This window comes from Alligator mississippiensis, chromosome 1 (genome assembly GCF_030867095.1).
Source record: "Alligator mississippiensis isolate rAllMis1 chromosome 1, rAllMis1, whole genome shotgun sequence".
Classification (NCBI taxonomy): Eukaryota; Metazoa; Chordata; order Crocodylia; family Alligatoridae; genus Alligator; species Alligator mississippiensis.
The window spans coordinates 4869920-4887400 of record NC_081824.1 but is presented as its reverse complement, the minus strand read 5'-3'; the positions used below and the strand labels follow the sequence as shown (position 1 = coordinate 4887400).

General features: G+C 56.1%; 1 protein-coding gene across 12 annotated transcripts in view; it reads left to right on the top strand.

Annotated features, from left to right (window-relative positions):
- The window catches only part of NCOA1 (nuclear receptor coactivator 1), a 280613-nt gene that overhangs the window by 218661 nt on the left and 44471 nt on the right, over positions 1–17481 (top strand). For 8 of the 12 annotated variants that reach the window (XM_019483798.2, XM_019483803.2, XM_019483796.2 and 5 more), the window contains 6 exons: positions 4735–4914; positions 6373–6468; positions 7916–8056; positions 9218–9365; positions 10181–11531; positions 11613–11729. In XM_019483798.2, the coding sequence (XP_019339343.2) occupies positions 4735–4914; positions 6373–6468; positions 7916–8056; positions 9218–9365; positions 10181–11531; positions 11613–11729 (2033 nt within the window). The remainder of the gene's footprint in view (positions 1–4734; positions 4915–6372; positions 6469–7915; positions 8057–9217; positions 9366–10180; positions 11532–11612; positions 11730–17481) is intronic. The other 4 variants (XM_019483805.2, XM_019483804.2, XM_014610225.3 and 1 more) reach the window with 2 other exon arrangements.

The following is a 17481-nucleotide window of genomic DNA, read 5'->3' as shown; positions in this document are numbered from 1 at the left end:
GGGGAGGGGGGCAGGTTTCAGAGCTGTCCATTCCCAGCATGCACTGTTCTCTTTGGATTGGAAGAGGCTCGCTGCACGGGCTGAGATGGAGCATTGCATGCTGGGCCATTTAGGCTCCGCTGCCACTGAACTGGGTGTTGATGGAGCATTGCATGCTGGGACTTTGTGGCAGCCACAGCTCTTCTGATCTCCACGTAGCAGTGTTTAACCCTTTCCATATCAGTACCACCCAAGGCTTTCTACCTAGGCACCCTCATTGACCCTGATTTAGCCACTTGGAGAAGCCAAGTCCCCCCAGGTTGGAAACCCTTGTGTCGTGGTCAGCCTTTAAGCATGTGCTTAAGTGGCATTGCTTCAGCAAGCCTTAAGCACACGCATGAAGTCAGCCATGTGTTCAGACACTTTCCTGGAGGCGAATCTCCATATTCCACGACTAAGATAAGAAGGTGCGAACTAGGAGCAGTTTCAGGGCCGGGGGGGCTGTATGAGACCAGTCATCTGAAGTCAGGGCCGCTGTTTTCCCATGTGTATAACAGCTTTGCCCGTCTCTCAAGGGCTTGTGGAACTAGATGCATTAATGTACGTGGAGTGCTTTGGGGCTCTTGTATGGAGGACATTATAGACTTGCAGAGTGCTGTAATCACCACCTGTCAGATGCTTACAGTATTTATGTGTTGGCGTCTGAAGAACAGCACTATCTGAAGTGCTGCTGTTAGCGCAGTGAAGTTAACCCCACCGCGGCCGGCACTTCATTACAACGAGGCACGTTCTCAAACCCACCGACCGCGCAGGTAACCCCGGTGCGGGGGTAGCAAAGTTGTATAGCTCCACCTCGCCCCCCGCAGCCTGACCAACCTTTGCACAGCAAGAATACATCCTTCCTATTAATGGTTAACTGATCTTCACTTTTAAAAAGGGCTGCTAGAGCTCTTTCCCTTGGCCTCCCATGGACTGGGGATCAGCAGAGGCAGGCAGGGAGGGACGTGCGTTACATTTGCTGTGCCCAGCCAGCGTGGAGCGGAGCAGTATGTGCCGGGGAGCGCTAGAGGGCAGAGACGGGAGGGAGTTGGGAGGAAGAACGGCTGGAGGGATGTTGCTTTTTGCAAGCCAGTGTAAAGAATCCTGCTTAATCCTCCCTCCCGCCCGCTCCCCGCTGCAGCACACGGCACCTCATCGGCCCTTAAGCCCATTTTTAAAATAAGGTGCTTACTCCACAGTACCATCATGCTGCTCCTGGCAAGGACATCTGTGGGCCACACACTCGGGGCATTTGACTTTACAGGGGCGTTGGTAAGGCTGACATGCCAAATATGTGCCCTGTCTGTCGAGGTCGGGGCAGGCTCAGAAGTTTCAGGCCCCGGGCAGCAGAGAGTACGGTGCGTGCTGGTTTGGTATGGCTGGGTCGCAGCCAGCCGCCTTCGGATCAGGGTGTTGTTGGAGCAAGGTCAGCTCTGTGGGCCGCCAGCCTTGCTCACCTTCCCAAGTGCGGGTGCTAATCTTTCCAGGTATAACACGAATCCAGTTGTCAGCATATTGGCCTGCTAGAAAGCTTAGGTGCCTATTCAGACCAGGCAGTCCAGGACTGCTGTTTTCCAGCCCGAATTCCCCGTCGTGCCAGGCAGTTGTAAAGCAAAGCCGGAGGTGAGTGGATGAGTGGGTGGGGGAGCACCTAAGGGGTCATTAGCTCTTCTCCTGCCTCCTCATTGTATTTTCTCTTAGCCTGGTGGAGACAGGTTATGGGTCCCTGTCCGAGCAGGGGGGTGCCGTGCTTCCTGGGGGCTTCCTGCGTGGGCAGGTGAAGGGGGTGTCGCACCAGGGTTCCCGTGGACTCTGTCCCACCCACCGCAAAGACACGCCATGCAGAGCGCTGGTAGCCCCACAAACCGAGCAGGGCATGGCTGGGCCTCGCATGCGCTTCCTCCAGAGCTGCTGACTCAGGCTGTCTGCAGCGGGGAAGCAGGCACAGAGCTGACAGAACTCTACTCCCACGGCTGCACCACTTTCACCAGAGCTGTTCAGACCGGTGCGAGCTGCTGCGTTGCACACTCTCTTACCGTAGCTTAAACCTGCCTCCTGGAGGGCTAGACTCGTTCGGAAGGAATCCGCTTAACCTAAATTGCATTAAAGCCAGGGGTCCATCCATTCAAAACCACCCAAGTAGAGCCTTTGCACTGGTTTAATAAAATCTAGGGTCTGAACTAGCTCACGTGCATGCACAAGACCTAAAACTTTCCCAGTCGAGACTCCAAGTATTTAAAGCCAGTCCTGAATTCCCAGCACGCAAACAGCATCTTGAAATCCAGACTTCTGAGAATTCCAAGCAGCTAGACGAGGCTATGTCAGGCATGTTGTACTGGGCTGCTTTCAAGGGCTCCTCAGCTAGTAGCTTAAATGCCAGGTCTCCAACTACAGGGAATCTGTACAGCTGAGTTATAATCCTCCGAAAATAGCGGTTGATAATAGAAACATTGACATGGCTGCAACTGTGCGATCAGGGAAGCTGGTATGTGCCGCTGTGGTTAGACCACTTCCAAGAAAACACACTGGAAACTTTCTCCTCGCTATATGATCTGCCACCACGCGGCTCTGCAGCAAGGGCTTCATCGTGCTGGAAAGAGCGTAGGCAGCGGTTGCTTTCTGGCGAATGCCGGAGGGAGGCCTCGCCGTTCTGCGAGAGCAAGGCGAGCAGCTTTAGTTTCCCCCAGCAACACCAGTGTTGTGGAGAGAAGTAAGGATGACGGCCCTGCCCATGCCAAGAGCTGGCCCATGGTCCCATACCACCAAAACCCCATTCGGGCAGTGTATGTGCTGTGCTTCGACGGGAGTCAGCAAATCTGTGGACCCCCCCCTTGCTTGTCTCCCTGTCTCTAAAATGGCCTGATGATGTCTAGCATCTAAAGGTGCAGCCTATGTGAAGGGCCAGATCCTGAGTGGTCCTGTAGGCACCTAAATGGACCTTGGGGGTGATTTAGGCCCCTGTGGTGCAAAGAGTGGTCCAGCCCCTTGGGTTCCTCCCTTCATTAGAAGACTCCATGCGGGCCAGAGAAGCTTCCCCGGTGCCTCTTCTTTGGCTTCTGGGCATGGACTAGGCACGTGGTGGCTCCAGTCTCGGCAGCATTGCAGTCCTGATCCCTTGCCATCTGAACCCTGCTCCCCTGGTGACAATGCGAGCCTGGCTGCAGCCGTGCTGGGAGCAGCCCTGCCAAATAATTCCTCCCCCCACCCGGGCCTAGTATCAAATGCCTGAACAGCCCTGGGAGTAGGGACCCTCGCCTAGGACTGCCCACGGTCCCAGACCCCCTCTTGCTCTGTGTGTGGCCCCGTGAAGCATGCATTCTTGGCTGCCCCACGGCCCAGCTTCAGCACGGGGACTGAAGGGCGTCCTCACTCGGACTGCTCCCTAGACCTAGTGGTTTGGGCTTATTTCTGCCGGGCAGGATGCGCGGATTTGAGTCCCCTCTGGCTGAGGAGGGTCTAGAGACACCAGGTCTCTTGCTTCCTGGGCGAGTGCTGTAGCCAGGAGACTGCTCCACCATTTGGGCCCCATCTGGGGAAGAGGGACAAGGCATCCTGGATCCCAGGTGAACAGGGGGTGCCTACGTGCAGCCTGATCAGGTGCCTGAGCCTCGGGGGGGTGCAAGGGTTTCAGTCGCTCACTTATCTGTGTAGCATTGTCACTGTGCCGGGGAGGGCTGGCTGTGCCGGAGTCGTTCAGCGGGGCCGCAGCTCCCTGCCGGGGAAGAGGCCTACTCTTTGCCTTGCCCCTTCCCCAAGGTGCCTGAGGCACCCCCTTTCTTCATTCTTGGAAGAGCAAACATGGTGGGGGGGCTGGCAAGGAGTTTTGTCACAAAGCCATGGGTGCGACCGGTGGTTCTCTGCAGCGCTCTTGTTCCTTATGCCAGCGGCTCGGAGCATCCCCAGAGGCCAGGCCTCAGTCTCAGCCTAGCTCCAGGGTCTGCGTTTCGACGGTCCTCATTCACAGTGGGGTGTCACTGCAGCCTCTCCTGCTGGAAGGGCTGCCTGTGCATGGGTCTCCAGTCGCACAGGTCTCATCTGCCTGATGGGCAAGCGAGAGCAGTGGTTGTTCTGTGGGAGCCGAGCTGTTTGCCTCTAGACTCCTCTTCAGAAAGGAGGCCTGGGCACCCCGGGCCTCTGTGCAGTGGCCGAGGTGCTGCGTCTGGAGATGCAAGTCCTGGGGTCCCAGGCTGGCCCTGCAAATGCTGGCAGTGTCACGGAGCACACTGGCTGCGGGGACTGGCCAGAGGGCTCAAGTCAGGGTGATTTGCTGGGTGCGGGGAGTCACGAGCTCTGCCCTGACTCACCGCATGGCCTTCAGTAAGTCATTTCACTTCTGCGTGCATCTTTGTGCCCGAGTCTCAAGCTAAGATGCTGCTATGTGTTGGGTGTAGCACAGAGTTATCCACCCGTGACCTCTGGTCCTGTGGGTCGGGCATTGCCCAAGAGGCCTGTCCTGCTCCTGGCTCTCGCGTACCTTGCCAGGTAACGTTGGATCGCTCGTTCCCCCAGCCTGGGTCTCTGCTCCCCCTGCCCTCCGTTCTCAGCCTGGTCCATTCCCACTCTGAGCTGTGCAGGGCAGAAGTGCCAGGCACGTGCTGCGGGGCTGGCACTTCTAGCCACGCTGCAAGCAGCGAGTGCTCTCAGCCGGCTGGAGAGGCTGATGCAGATCGCACCCATCTCCCATCTCACTCTCCCTCTCCTGTCCCGTCCTTGCAGTGAACGGAGTTCCTTGGCCTCAAGAGGCGACCCGGCGCAACAGCCACACCTTCAGCTGCAGAATGCTGATCCGGCCCCCCGACGAGCCGGGCGCCGAGAACCAGGAGGCCCGCCAGCGCTACGAGGTGATGCAGTGCTTCACAGTGTCCCAGCCCAAATCCATCAAAGAGGAAGGAGAAGGTAGGGCAGGTGCTGCGGCTCATGGATGGAGGGGCCAGGGCTGGTGTGGGAGGAGGGGGCTACCTGCCCTCTGCAAGCAAGGGCGAGGAGCTTGAGTGCAGCTCCCTGCGGCACTGGGGACTGTACAGGTACAGCATCGGGCCTGCGACAGCCAGGCAGGCTCCTTCCGCCAGAGGAGCTGTCAGGCCTGTTGCCGCCCTAGAGATGCAGATGGAGGGAGAGGGAGAGTGGTGGGGGTTGCCCCTGGGTCTCTCCTCCCTGTGTTTTTCATTCTGATTTCACCTCCCGTGGATCCTTTGAGCCCATCTCGGCCGTGGTGCTGAGTGGGAGAGTGGGTAATTCACCTGTCCAGCAAGGGCCAGATTAACCTTTCCTGGGAGTGCTCTTTGCAGCCACAGGAGCACCCGCATAGACAACAGGTCAGTGTGGGGCAGGGCATTATGGAGGGGAGCCTGCCAGCTCCCTGACCTGGGGAGATGGGCTCCACACAATGCCCAGCTGCTGGACAGGACTTGTGAGCCTTGTCTGGCTCAGGGCTTCCTAGCCAGCCAGGCCTTTCTCACCCTTTGGAAGCAGAGAGGGGCCAGTTTGCTCTCCCATGCAGCCGGAGGGCACAAAGGGCAACCAGAGGTGGAAGCCCAGGAAAGGAAAGCATCTTCTGGTTACCCGGAAAGGTCCCTCCCTGCAAGGTCTGCCTTGCAGTGCTCCCTGTCCGAGCTGAGGAGAGCTGCTCTTAGAGGGACTGAATTAGACTGTGCTGTGGCTAGTCACCCTGGTCCTCGATGCCCTACTTGGCCTCTTCTGTCACTACCACTTCCCACCCTGGTGCTGCCAGGGGTATTTAGTCACCTGCTGCAGTGCCTCATTGCCAGGGGCTCTAGGGCCCAGTCTGTGCTCTATAGACAAACCTCTCCAGGCTCCCCCTCATAGGCACAAGGGTCAGCCTGTGCAACTTAGTCTCAGGATCAGGCCCCTTGTGGCCTCCCCCACCCCAGTTCTCTGAACGCTGGAACAAAGGCGCCTTCCCGCACAAGCCCTGCCCTCATTTCCATGTCCCAGCCATTATTTTCCAGTGCATTAGCTGAATTAATCCACTGCGGCTTACACAGGGGATCACGACTGGAAGGAATAAATTACAGTATTTTATGACCAGAGACTTTGCCTGGAGCCGACAGTTGTTGGCGTTGGGCACTGACTTTTATTGCACGGCACTGCCAGAGCTGAAAGGCCGTACAATTAATTCCCCCCAGTGCTGGAAGCCTCCCTTCTCCAGCAAACTTCGGAGAGAGCCTCGCAGCTGCGAAGGGCTTGATGACTGCCCAACGTAAACACTCGCAGGGCGGGACGTGGCAGGCAAGCACGGCAGGGCTGCACTCATTGAAAACATTGCTCAGCGAGTGGCAGCTCTAACCTCAGGATCTCCTGTCCCTCTCCCCTCTCTCTCGTCCACCCTGGCAGATTTCCAGTCGTGTCTGATATGCATCGCGCGGAGATTACCTCGACCCACAGCTGTCACCAGTACAGAGTCGTTCGTGACCAAGCAAGATACTACAGGTACCCTTCGGAGGGAGGCCAGGGCTTGTTGCATGCTGGGCAGCGTCCTAGCCGGGGAGCCGCCTTTGCAGTCTGAATGCGCCTGGGCTCACAGCATCAGTTCAGCTGGACTCTGGTATGTTGGAGTCTGGCTGGACGTAGCATGCTTGCAGGACTCCAGCCAGCCAGGCAGACAGTGCCATAGGGTGCTTAATTTAAGCAGGCTATATTGAGAGCTGGCGTGAAGCTATCCGGCTGTGTTTGGGCCCTGCTTTTTTAATGGCAGTAGATATTACCACATCGCCACGGTTCTGGAGGGGGTAGAGAGATCCTGAAAAGACTGTGCAGCAGGTGAGAAATGCCTGCTTTCTGATGGCTGTCCTTAGCAGAGGAGAACACAATGGGAGCCTGAGACATCAGCTGGAGGGTCCTGGCTTCTGAGCCTACCTTTACTCTTGGATACATCCTGTTTTCAGCCATCAGCCACGTGCACCCCCATGCCATAGTCATCATGAGCCTTGCCCCGTTAGGATTGGCATCACCATGGCTCAAGCTGCATTTGCCCAGATAGCAGCACTGCCTGCCATCAGGAGGGCTCATGCTGCTGAGTATGATGGGTCACATCCGCAGGGGCCACACAGTCGTGTCCTGCTTGCTTTCTTGTGCGGCTCAGCTGCTGCAATGCAATAGGCCTGCTCCTTGGGTGCAGAGCACCACCCCAGTGGGCTTCGAAAGGATCAAGGCTGCTTACCTCTTTCAAGGAGAGCTGGCAGGCTTGGTCTGCTGGCTGGCTCCTCCTCTCTGCTGTCCAGGCTTGTGGGAAACTAGGGAACCTCAGCTCAGCAGAGATCTAGCCTTGGGCCCAGGGGCTGACAGGCATTCACGTGAGGGGAACAAGCCCAGCAGGCATTAGGGGCTAAATGCCAAGGCTGTTGGGCTCAGATGCAGACTGTAGTCTGCTCGCTGAAGCTCTCCACCCCCTTCATTCCCTGGCTCCTGTGTCCCCTTGTTATTCACAGACCCCAAGGGTGCATGATGAGGAGGTGCCCCACTGCTCTTCTTTTGCCCAGAGCCCTCTAGGCAGGTGCTTCACTTTCCTGATCAGTCCAAGGACATCCCTGGAAGTCTCCCTCTTTGTCGGGCTGGCGGGGAGTTGAGTGCACATGGATGCTGCAGTGCTGAGGCAGAGGCCTCACTGATGGCAGTAACACACAGTTGTCTCTGCCAGTGATCCTTGGAGGCCCGATTTGCACCTAGATGTACATGCATGTAACTCCTGCAAAGCCAGGGCAGCTCGGCTCTGTTAAGTGCTTCAAGGATCATGGCTGCTGCTTGCTTTGCAATTCTCCCTCACCGCGAAGCGCGTTAGCTCGGGGTATCTGGGCCTGTGTTCCCACCTGTGCCGTGGATGTGGCTTGTGTATGGCCCATCTGTGTGCCAATAGTGCGCCTTCTCTCTCTCCACCCAGGTAAAATCATCTCCATCGACACCAGCTCCCTGCGAGCGGCAGGCAGAACTGGCTGGGAGGACCTGGTGCGGAAGTGCATCTATGCATTCTTCCAGCCTCAGGGCAGAGAGCCGTCATATGCCAAGCAGCTATTCCAAGAAGGTAAGGGGGCCTCCCCCTCGCTCAGCCTGGCAGGCCGAGCCGGTGTGGCCACAGACAGAAGCCACCACGTGACCCCCTGGCAGCAGAAGCACGTTCTGGAAGAAGCGAGTGCTGCAATCAGTTGCAAAATGCCAAAGGAAGCAGTAGCACTGGCTCAGTAACACTGGCAAGGCCCCTCTGGTATGAGAGGCTGGCCAGGGATCTCATGTCTTTTGCTCAGCTCCCACTCCCAGCCTAGCCCCACAGCAGATACTTGGCCAGGGGGTAGCACTGGCCTGAAGCTCACAAGTCTCAGGCCAGGTTTGTTCCCTCCTTCAGGAAATAGAGCGGTGAGGTGAATGCACAGGCAGCTAACTAGGTGCTTTTGCTTCCAGATCCCATGTACACACCACCCCCAGGAGCTGGCTTCCTCTGCCCCCTTTTTCCCTTTCTCAACTGGCCTTTTTTGTCGCTCTGGGTTCCCTGTAGGCACTTGGCTGAGAGCTTTAGGATGTCCCATCTCCCTACCATGCCGTTCATGGTGGAAGCGGGATGTGGTGTTGGGGACGTGTACAAAGAAAGTCCAGATGGCCCAGCGTAGCACAGGGGCAGCTGACGTCTGAGCAAGTGCAGTGCCGGCCACTGGGCAGTGGGTAGTGCCTGTGCCAGCTCCCAGCCACTGCTCGACTTTGCAGGGCTGAGCTGTGCATGCTGTGTCGGGGACCGAATGATTCCTGTGGCTGCATGCTCGAGGACGGCACTGAGCGGACTCAAGTCAAAGCTGATAGATAAGGCGGGCAGGCCCCTTCTGTCCCAGCACCCAGGGACACCGGTGTGCCCCCGGCTTGCGCATTGACAGAGCATCAGAAGCAGACTTGCCCCTTCAGACGCCCGCAGTGGTGTGTGGGGTCAGGACAGTGGGAGATGGTAATGGGAGCAATACCTGGACCATTGCAGCTGCCTGGGGGCTGTCCCTGGCTTGCCCTGTTTGCACACAAATAGCTGGATTCTCAGGGGTTAGTCGCTATACCCAGGGCTTGGGGGCAATGCCCTGCCTCCCTACACCGCAGGTGCCTGCCCCTTGAGCCCCTCCTACCTCCATCCCCATCTCCCCTCCGTACCCAGAGGAACCGGGGGCCTGTTCTGAATAGCTAAGGAGGCTTGTCTGCTTTCTCCCCACAGTGATGACCCGCGGCACGGCCTTCAGTCCATCCTACAGGTTTACGCTGAGCGACGGGACGGTGCTGAGCGCCCACACCAAGTGTAAGCTCTGCTACCCCCAGAGTCCTGAGATGCAGCCCTTCATCATGGGCATACACATCATCGACAGGTGAGGCTCAGGGCAGGGGCTGGTGGGCAGGCCAGAGGAATAACGCTGGGGAAGGGAAGGGCATAGAAAACCAGGCCCAGGGTCCGCTGTAGAAGAGCATCCTGAGCGTACAGGGCAGTGAGCTACTCTCAGTGAGAGTTAATCTGCAAGCCTGGAGCCATAGCAGGGGGGAAAGAGTGTGGTCCCAGCACTGGTTCTGCACCAACAGACAGGGGTGACCCCCCCTGGCCAGCTGTGCTAACATCTTCCAGCTGTGCACTGCAAAGCCACCATGCTGCCTGGGCCTCGGGCCACATGGCGAAAGCCAGCACAGCGCTTCCCGTTGACTCCTGTCTCCTCACAGTCGTTTCAAATGCCTGGCACCATGGATTCCCTCGGCTCTTTACAGACGTACTCAGGACCTTTCCCAGCCAGGGAGAAGGGGGCTGAAGAACAGAGGCTCGGATGCTGGTCTGTTCCCGCAGCCCCTGGCAGCAGGGAGAGCGGAGGGATAGGCCGTCCTTGCCACACGTCACTGGGTTGTAGCTGCTCGGTTGCCATGGTGCTGTGCATTGCATTAAGTACCCACGAGAGCATGTGGCGAGGCCTGCTGCATCCCAGGATGCTGCTGGGACACGTAGCTGGGAGGCAAGCGCCGTGGTGGGGCGGGGATGTCTGAAGGAGCCGAGCTTGCAAGCTGGGCCTGTCCAGCCCTCCCAGCCTGGTGCCTCTGGGGACAGCAAAGTCCCAAAGAGGCTGAAGAGCTTTTTGCTTGCTCTCATCCTAGCTTCTGACTCATGTGCGCCCTGTCCCTCTCTCTCTCTCATTCCCTGCAGGGATCACGGCATGCTTTCTCCTCCAGAGAACGCGAACTCCGCCATGCCCCTTCCGCGGGTCAGCCCCTCGCTGAACCCCAGCATCTCCCCGGGGCAAGGCATGGCCCTGCCACCCACCATCCCTCCATCCAACGGCAGCATGTTGGCAACCAATGTGAACCAGCAGCCAGGCTCCGGCCTCCACAGCAGCAATTCCACCACCAGCCAGCCGAGCTTTGGGTGTTCCCCTGGGAGCCAGATAGGAGCCAACGTTGCCTTAAGCCAGGGACAGGCGGGTCCCCAGAACAGTAACCACACTTTGAACCTCAACAGCTCGCCTATGGGCAGCCCTGGCATGACACCACCGCAGTTCATGTCTCCCAGGCATCGGGTTAGCCCAGGACTGGTCCCACGGCCCAGAGCGCCCAATAACCCTTTCTCTCCCACCATGCCCACCATGCACTCCCCCGTGGGCATGACCGGCAGCGGCTGCAGCAGCGGTGGAGGTGCAGGTGGCAGCGGCAGCCGGCCCTACCCCAGCGCTCCAATGAACTCTATGCAGGGGCTTGGCGACAGCCCCAGCACCCCCATGGGCTACTCCACGCCACCGCCTGTCCTGCGGCAGATGAGCAACCAGAACTCACCCGGGCGCCTTGCCATGCAGCCCATGAAAACAGAGTCGAAGGACAGCAAGGAGATCGCCTCTATCCTGAGTGAGATGATCCAATCCGACAGCGGCTCCGGGGACAGCAAGCCTCTGGACTCAGCCATGCTTCACGCCAGTGACAGGCTCTCGGAGGGCGATGCCAAGGGCGCCCAGGCCACCAGCCACAAGCTGGTCCAGCTCTTGGCCAGCACAGCTGAGCAGCAGCTGCGGCATGCCGATGCCGACACTAGCTGCAAAGATCCCTTGTCCTGTGCAGGGGCCATGGGGACCCCGGCATCCGGGAACCCTCCAAGCAGCACATGTCCCTCCTCCCACAGCTCGCTGACGGAACGGCACAAGATCTTGCATCGGCTCCTGCAGGAAGGTAGCCCCTCCGACATCACCACCTTGTCCATGGAGCACGACAAGAAGGAGAATGTGCCCAGCACACCCACCGCCCCCACCACACAGAGTCAGATCCCGGGCACACCTGAGATCAAACTGGAGCCAGAGGCCTTGAAGAAAAAGGACATCAAGGATCATCAGCTCCTGCGCTACCTGCTGGACAAGGACGAGAAGGAGCTGGCTGCTGCCCCGGCCCTGAGCCTGGACGATGTGAAGGTGAAAGTGGAGAAGACAGAGCAGATGGACCCGTGCAATACGACGCCAGCTCCGCTGACCAAACCTACAGCTGTGGAGGAAGTGAAGCTGGAAAACCAAGGCCAGGTGAGTCTGCACGTGAGACTCCATGCTGGTGAAATGCTCGCCCTGTACCCCTCAGTTTATACCCCCTGTTTATACTGTCAGCAGGGTCCTGGCTGTGGGCTGGTCGTGCCTTCTAGACGGCTGCCCCAGTCTCCTGGCTCGCTCCCTCAACAGGGCTGGAGCAGCTGTTACGCCTTGGTGGAAGCCAGGAGATGCTCGGTGAGTTCTGCTTTAGCCGCAACCCCTTCCCCCCAAAAAACCCCTGTGGCCAGTTAGGAATTTCTTGGTGGTCAGGATGCTGCTTCGGTAACTCAGACTGGGGCTGATCATTGAACCAGATTTCAAAGGGGATTGGGCGAATCCAGGCAGGATTGCTTCATCCTCCTCTATTAGATATGACTGTTAGGGCCGCAACGTCCAAATCAGGATTTCCCAGGCCTTCGCGTGCTGGGAGCTGCAGGGAGAGAGGGACCATGGGACGATCAGTCTGCACAGGCCGTGTAGAAATGCTCTTCCCCTTTTGTATCCGCTCTGTGCCCCCGTGAGAAACAGGAGCTGGGCTGGAGGGACCTGTGGGCTGACCCCGCGTAGCAGGTCTGATGTTCGAGATCAGTGGTGCTCAAACTCCAGCCCGTGGAGCCATGTTGTCCGCAGGGCTCCTCACAGGTATGGAAATCTGGCAGCAGGGAAGCGGTGGCACTTAGCACCGTCACCTCTCCCCCACCACCAAATTTCCAAGCCCTGTGGGCCAGATGGCTGTAGCCCTGCACACGGGGAGGGCAAGGCCTTTGGGGCTGGGGCTAGCGCACAGGGCCAGGGCCAAGTCCTGATCCAGCTCACGGGACTGGGGCCGCAGGCTGGAAAAACTTTGTGTACTTGATCAGGTCCACAGACCAGATTGGGCTTGCAGACCAACCCCCACCTCTCCTCCAGCCCACAGGGCAACATCGGGAAAGAATTCAGATGCTCCTGCTCTGAGTTAAGTTGCAAGAGTATCTCTGTTATCTAGTAACAGCACACTACTTTTGACACGCAGGCATGCACACACTCATGCACACATGCAGCGTAGTCAATCTGCTTCAGTACCACAGTCCAGTGCTTGGATTTGCTTTTGTTCTTCACAAGAGCCAATGGTGATTCAGAGAGGAAGTTGCAAAAACCAGGGAAGCTGACTATTGTTTTACCCCATTGGGTAGATGATAATGATACTGTGTGCATTTAGATAGTCAGTTAGACACTTCTTGTTAGCCCTGCGCCCTCAGTGAGGACCTGCCGTGGCAGGAAAGAGCCCAATGGAGGGCCATTAAAATGTGGAAGAACAAGGTGCGCTGATACTTTGAACGCTGGTGCTGGGACCAAGGGGCGGGAAGGTGTTTTATAAACCTGAGAAAGCCATTAACTCAACTCCGGGCATAGTCAGGGGTCGCGTCCGGGGGAATTTTCAATCTGTTGCCCGCTTGTTGGCTGAGATTAGCAATTACAAGGGGCCTTTAGTTATCCGAAAACTCTGATTAAATTGAATAATCTGGTGACAGATCCCGACGATAGAGATTTGGGCGTATAAATATTCATTACATGCGGCTGTGAATAGAAGAGATTTCTTATTTCTGAAAACCAGGGGAGATGGTAACACGGATAAGGCTGCTTAATCCTTTTTAAGCAAATAGAACAGAGAGTCTGACATTCAGAGCAAGGCTGATAGCCTGCTTACTGACTGTGTCAAATAGGGCAGCTGAGTTGGGGAGATATTATATGAATAACAGAGTACTCTGAAAGCCTCAAATGACAAATACACAATAAGCCTCTTAATAAGGCTAAGGGCTCCATTCATTTGGGAGCCGCAGTCCGTTCTCCTGTAGGCAAGTGGGAACCGAACTCTTTTATATCTCCCCATAAAACACTCCTCTCCTGCCGGGACGGCCCCGTTGCATGCATGCATTAGCTGGTTCTCTCCCCATTCGAGTTCTGCCAGCCATGGAAATGGCCCCCAAAGGGGGGATAGCCCAAACTGAGGTGGGGGCTGGGAGATTGACAGACATGGTACTGGAGTCCTGCTCAAAGGGCTGGTCTGGGCTGGTTTGGACCTGCCTGGAGATGCCTTCCAGCCCGTCTTTTCTACGATTCTGTGAAAGGCATAGAGTGCCCACAGGGCATCGTATGAGCAAGGCATTCTGGGATGTCCAACTACGTAGACCGGGGAGGAAGGAGGACTGGCCTGTCCCCATAACACGCACATGCACAACAGGGAGGGATAACCTGCTCGTAGGGAGAGCGCTCGGTACCACAGGACCCCATTGGCCTCTGTCCTGGATAATGCAGCTGACAAAGGATCCTCGAAGCTTACGTGTTTGTCAAGGGCTAGCAGTGCACTTAGCACCAGGCAGAGCAGAGAGGAGACTGTCCTGGGGTCCAGGCCTTGTCATCTGAACGCATCCCTAGGACTTTGCTTCGTCTTTGCAATCAACCTCACAGTCCTAGCCCGGTGGATGACTTTTCTTCTCTTCAGGACAGCTGGGGAGCATCACGCTGACTCTTTCCAAAGAGTTAATAACAAAGCTGGAGAGAGCTTTTTGTCTAAGTCCACAAACACTTACTCCTACAAAGAAGCAACCGCGTAACTGTGCAGCATCCAAGGGGAGAGTTCAATATCTGAATTCCTCTTGCTGTCCACATTGCTTTGGGGGTTTGTCTGGATTTTGCATCCGGCCACCAATTTGATTTGTTGCATTTGTGGTTAGCCGGAGATCCTGACAGTGAACCGGGAGGGAGGCCTTTGAGAGAGGGGCCAGCTAAGGACAGTGCATCGACCTCAGAGTCTTTATTCTTATTTTGCATACATCCTTTAGGGAGCTGCATAGCTGAAACACTGAGCCACATACCAAGCTTGCAGAGCTCCTTGCTGCTTGATACCAGCGCAGGAACCGCAGCAAGGTTCAACCATGGGTAATAGGAATAAAACTGCAAATGCTTAAAATAGTAATGGAACAGGTGAAACCGTCCTGCTTTAGAACTGAGCCAGATAAAAGGCAACTTTCACTGGCTGCAGATTTGTCCCCAAAGTGCCCCAGAAACAGGTTTTGGCACCTTCTATAAATGGCACGGGCACTGGCCACCCCTAGAAGTGTGGCATCGCCAGGCCCACCCATCCAGATCCCATGAGCTACAGTGATCGTGAGATCGACTTAACAGCACTTGCTTTCCTTTGTTGTCTGGGGTCTGAGCCTGCAGGGCCAGGAGACTCGTGTTTAAAGCAGTGAAAGCAAAGGCTCCTGTGAAGTCTGTATGAAAAATTCAAAAAGCATGAGATTGGGAAGGAAACTGGAACATCCTGAGCTCGAAGAGCCAGCAGTCTGATCCTGCTTTCTTGTACCGCAATGCCTGTTTCTCTGGGGCATCCTGCACCCCTTCCACTGCGTGACATTGCACGATAATTTCATAGCACGGAGCTGCAGTGAACCACCCGCCCGGGGTCAGACCCAGCGCTTGCTGGTGCCACTTTGCTTAGCACAGGACTCTGCCCGTGTCCTGGATGGTGGCGGTGGGAAGCACCGAGGTTGCCTATAACTGCGGCATAGAGGAGAAGGCCTCTTCCAGGTTAGCCTGGCCATTTTGAGTTACTGGGGCACGTGGAGACAGCTAAATAAACACTGCCTCATGTCGGGGGTAGGCTTCTCCCTTAGCTTAGGATCACAAGGCTTTTCCTGCTTTGGTTTCAGGCCAGAGTGAGCTTGCATAGTTAAGCTTGCAAAGAGGGCTTGTAATAAACTCTGTTGGACATTGAACTGTAGCAGCAAGGCTGGGATGTCATTGGGATGCAGAATGCAGCCGCGGCAGGAGAAGCGTTCGGGGAGCACCACACTCGAGCAGCATTCCCTGGCCTGCTGGGAAATCTGCAGCACATTAGTTTTTATATTTGCGACAGAGAGGCAAGTCCCCTGGACGTGAAGACGCGCTTTTAGCTTCCCGCATGGATGCGATGCAGAGCAGAGCCTGCAGGCTTGGTGGCGCCTGTTCTGGCAGAGAAGTAATAGCCTCTTAGGCCCAGTTCTGGAGGAGAGAGGGCTTGTATCATTTAAATGACACCACAGGCTTCTATTAATTAAATTAATCTCATCAGTGGTAAGTTAAAGCAATCTCTTCTGTGCTTCGGGCCACCAGACACATGGGACAAATGCGTACCACGCAGCTTGCCAAGCTGGCGTTTTTAGCGGGGTTCATTGTTATTTTTGAGCCCACTTCCCTGTGAAGACTTCTGACCCCGGCACTGACCTTAGAGGCGTGGTTGGATGGTTGAGGCCGTAGCTCAGGAGCACTGGCACTGATCCCTGGCTCTGCAGGAAGGAAAGTCCTTAACATTTGCAGAGGAAACGTCTACCTCTTTTCTCGCGTGCAACGGTTGTATCCATCCATCTTCACCAAGCACCAACAAGCTCTTACACACTGGCTTCTGCCACGCACCTGCCTCTGGGGTCAGGAGGGCCCAGACAAGACCAGCCCAAACGCATAGAAACACAAACAGCATAGAAATCACTTCTGATGCTAAAGTGCAGCCACTTCTGGGGTGAGATTTGGCAACTTGCTTGACCAAGCAGCTTAGGGCAGGGAACAAAGAACGCTGCATCCAGTTGAAACTTCAGGGGAAATTTAGGTCAGCAAAGATAACAGTCAGCTTAATATAACAGCTGGGAATAGGGATCCTTGCTACTGCAACAACACCGCGGACTTGTCAAGAGTTTACGAATTAGGAACTCATCAACTGGGGTCCTGCAGGGCTCGGTCCTTGGACCGATACTCTTCAATGTCTTCATCAGTGACTTGGACGAGGGAGCGAAGTGTACTCTGTCCAAGTTTGTGGGTGACACAAAACTGTGGGGACAAGTGGACACGCCGGAGGGCAGGGAACAGCTGCAGGCAGACCTGGACAGGTTGGACAAGTGGGCAGAAAACAACAGGATGCAGTTCAACAAGGAGAAACGCAAAGTGCTGCACCTAGGGAGGAAAAATGTCCAGCACACCTACAGCCTAGGGAGTGACCTGCTTGGAGGCACGGAAGCGGAAAGGGATCTTGGAGTCCTAGCGGACTCCAAGATGAACATGAGTCGGCAGTGTGACGAAACCATCAGAAAAGCCAATGGCACTTTATCGTGCGTCAGCAGATGCATGACGAATAGATCCAAGGAGGTGATACTTCCCCTCTATCGGGCGCTGGTCAGACCGCAGTTGGAGTACTGCGTGCAATTTTGGGCGCCGCACTTCAAGAGGGATGTGGATAACCTGGAGAGGGTCCAGAGAAGGGCCACACGTATGGTCAAGGGTTTGCAGGCCAAGCCCTACGAGGAGACACTAGGGCACCTGGACCTTTTCAGCCTCCACAAGAGAAGGTTGAGAGGCGACCTTGTGGCTGCCTATAAATTCATCACGGGGGCGCAGAAGGGAATTGGTGAGTATTTATTCACCAAGGTGCCCCCGGGGGTTACAAGAAACAATGGCCACAAGCTAGCAGAGAGCAGATTTAGACTGGACATAAGGAAGAACTTCTTCACAGTTCGAGTGGCCAAGGTCTGGAACGGGCTCCCAAGGGAGGTGGTGCTCTCCCCTACCCTGGGGGTCTTCAAGAGGAGGTTAGATGAGTATCTAGCTGGGGTCATCTAGACCCAGCACTCTTTCCTGCCTATGCAGGGGGTCGGACTCGATGATCTGTTGAGGTCCCTTCCGACCCTAGCATCTATGAATCATCTATGAATCTATGAAAGTGATTTACCCTGATGGTTTTGTACCCTTAGAAGTGAGCGCAAAGTTGCATTCTCCCCTCCCATTTCTAGCAGATGGTGAGCAGAGTAGTGAAGTGCAGGAATATGGTATCTTCAAAGGTGCGGCCTGTCCCAGTGATGCATCTGAGCAGGGCTTCCAGGCTCCTGCAAGGCCTGCTACATTGCCAGGAGCAGAAGCATTGCTTTCGTGGCTGGTGTTA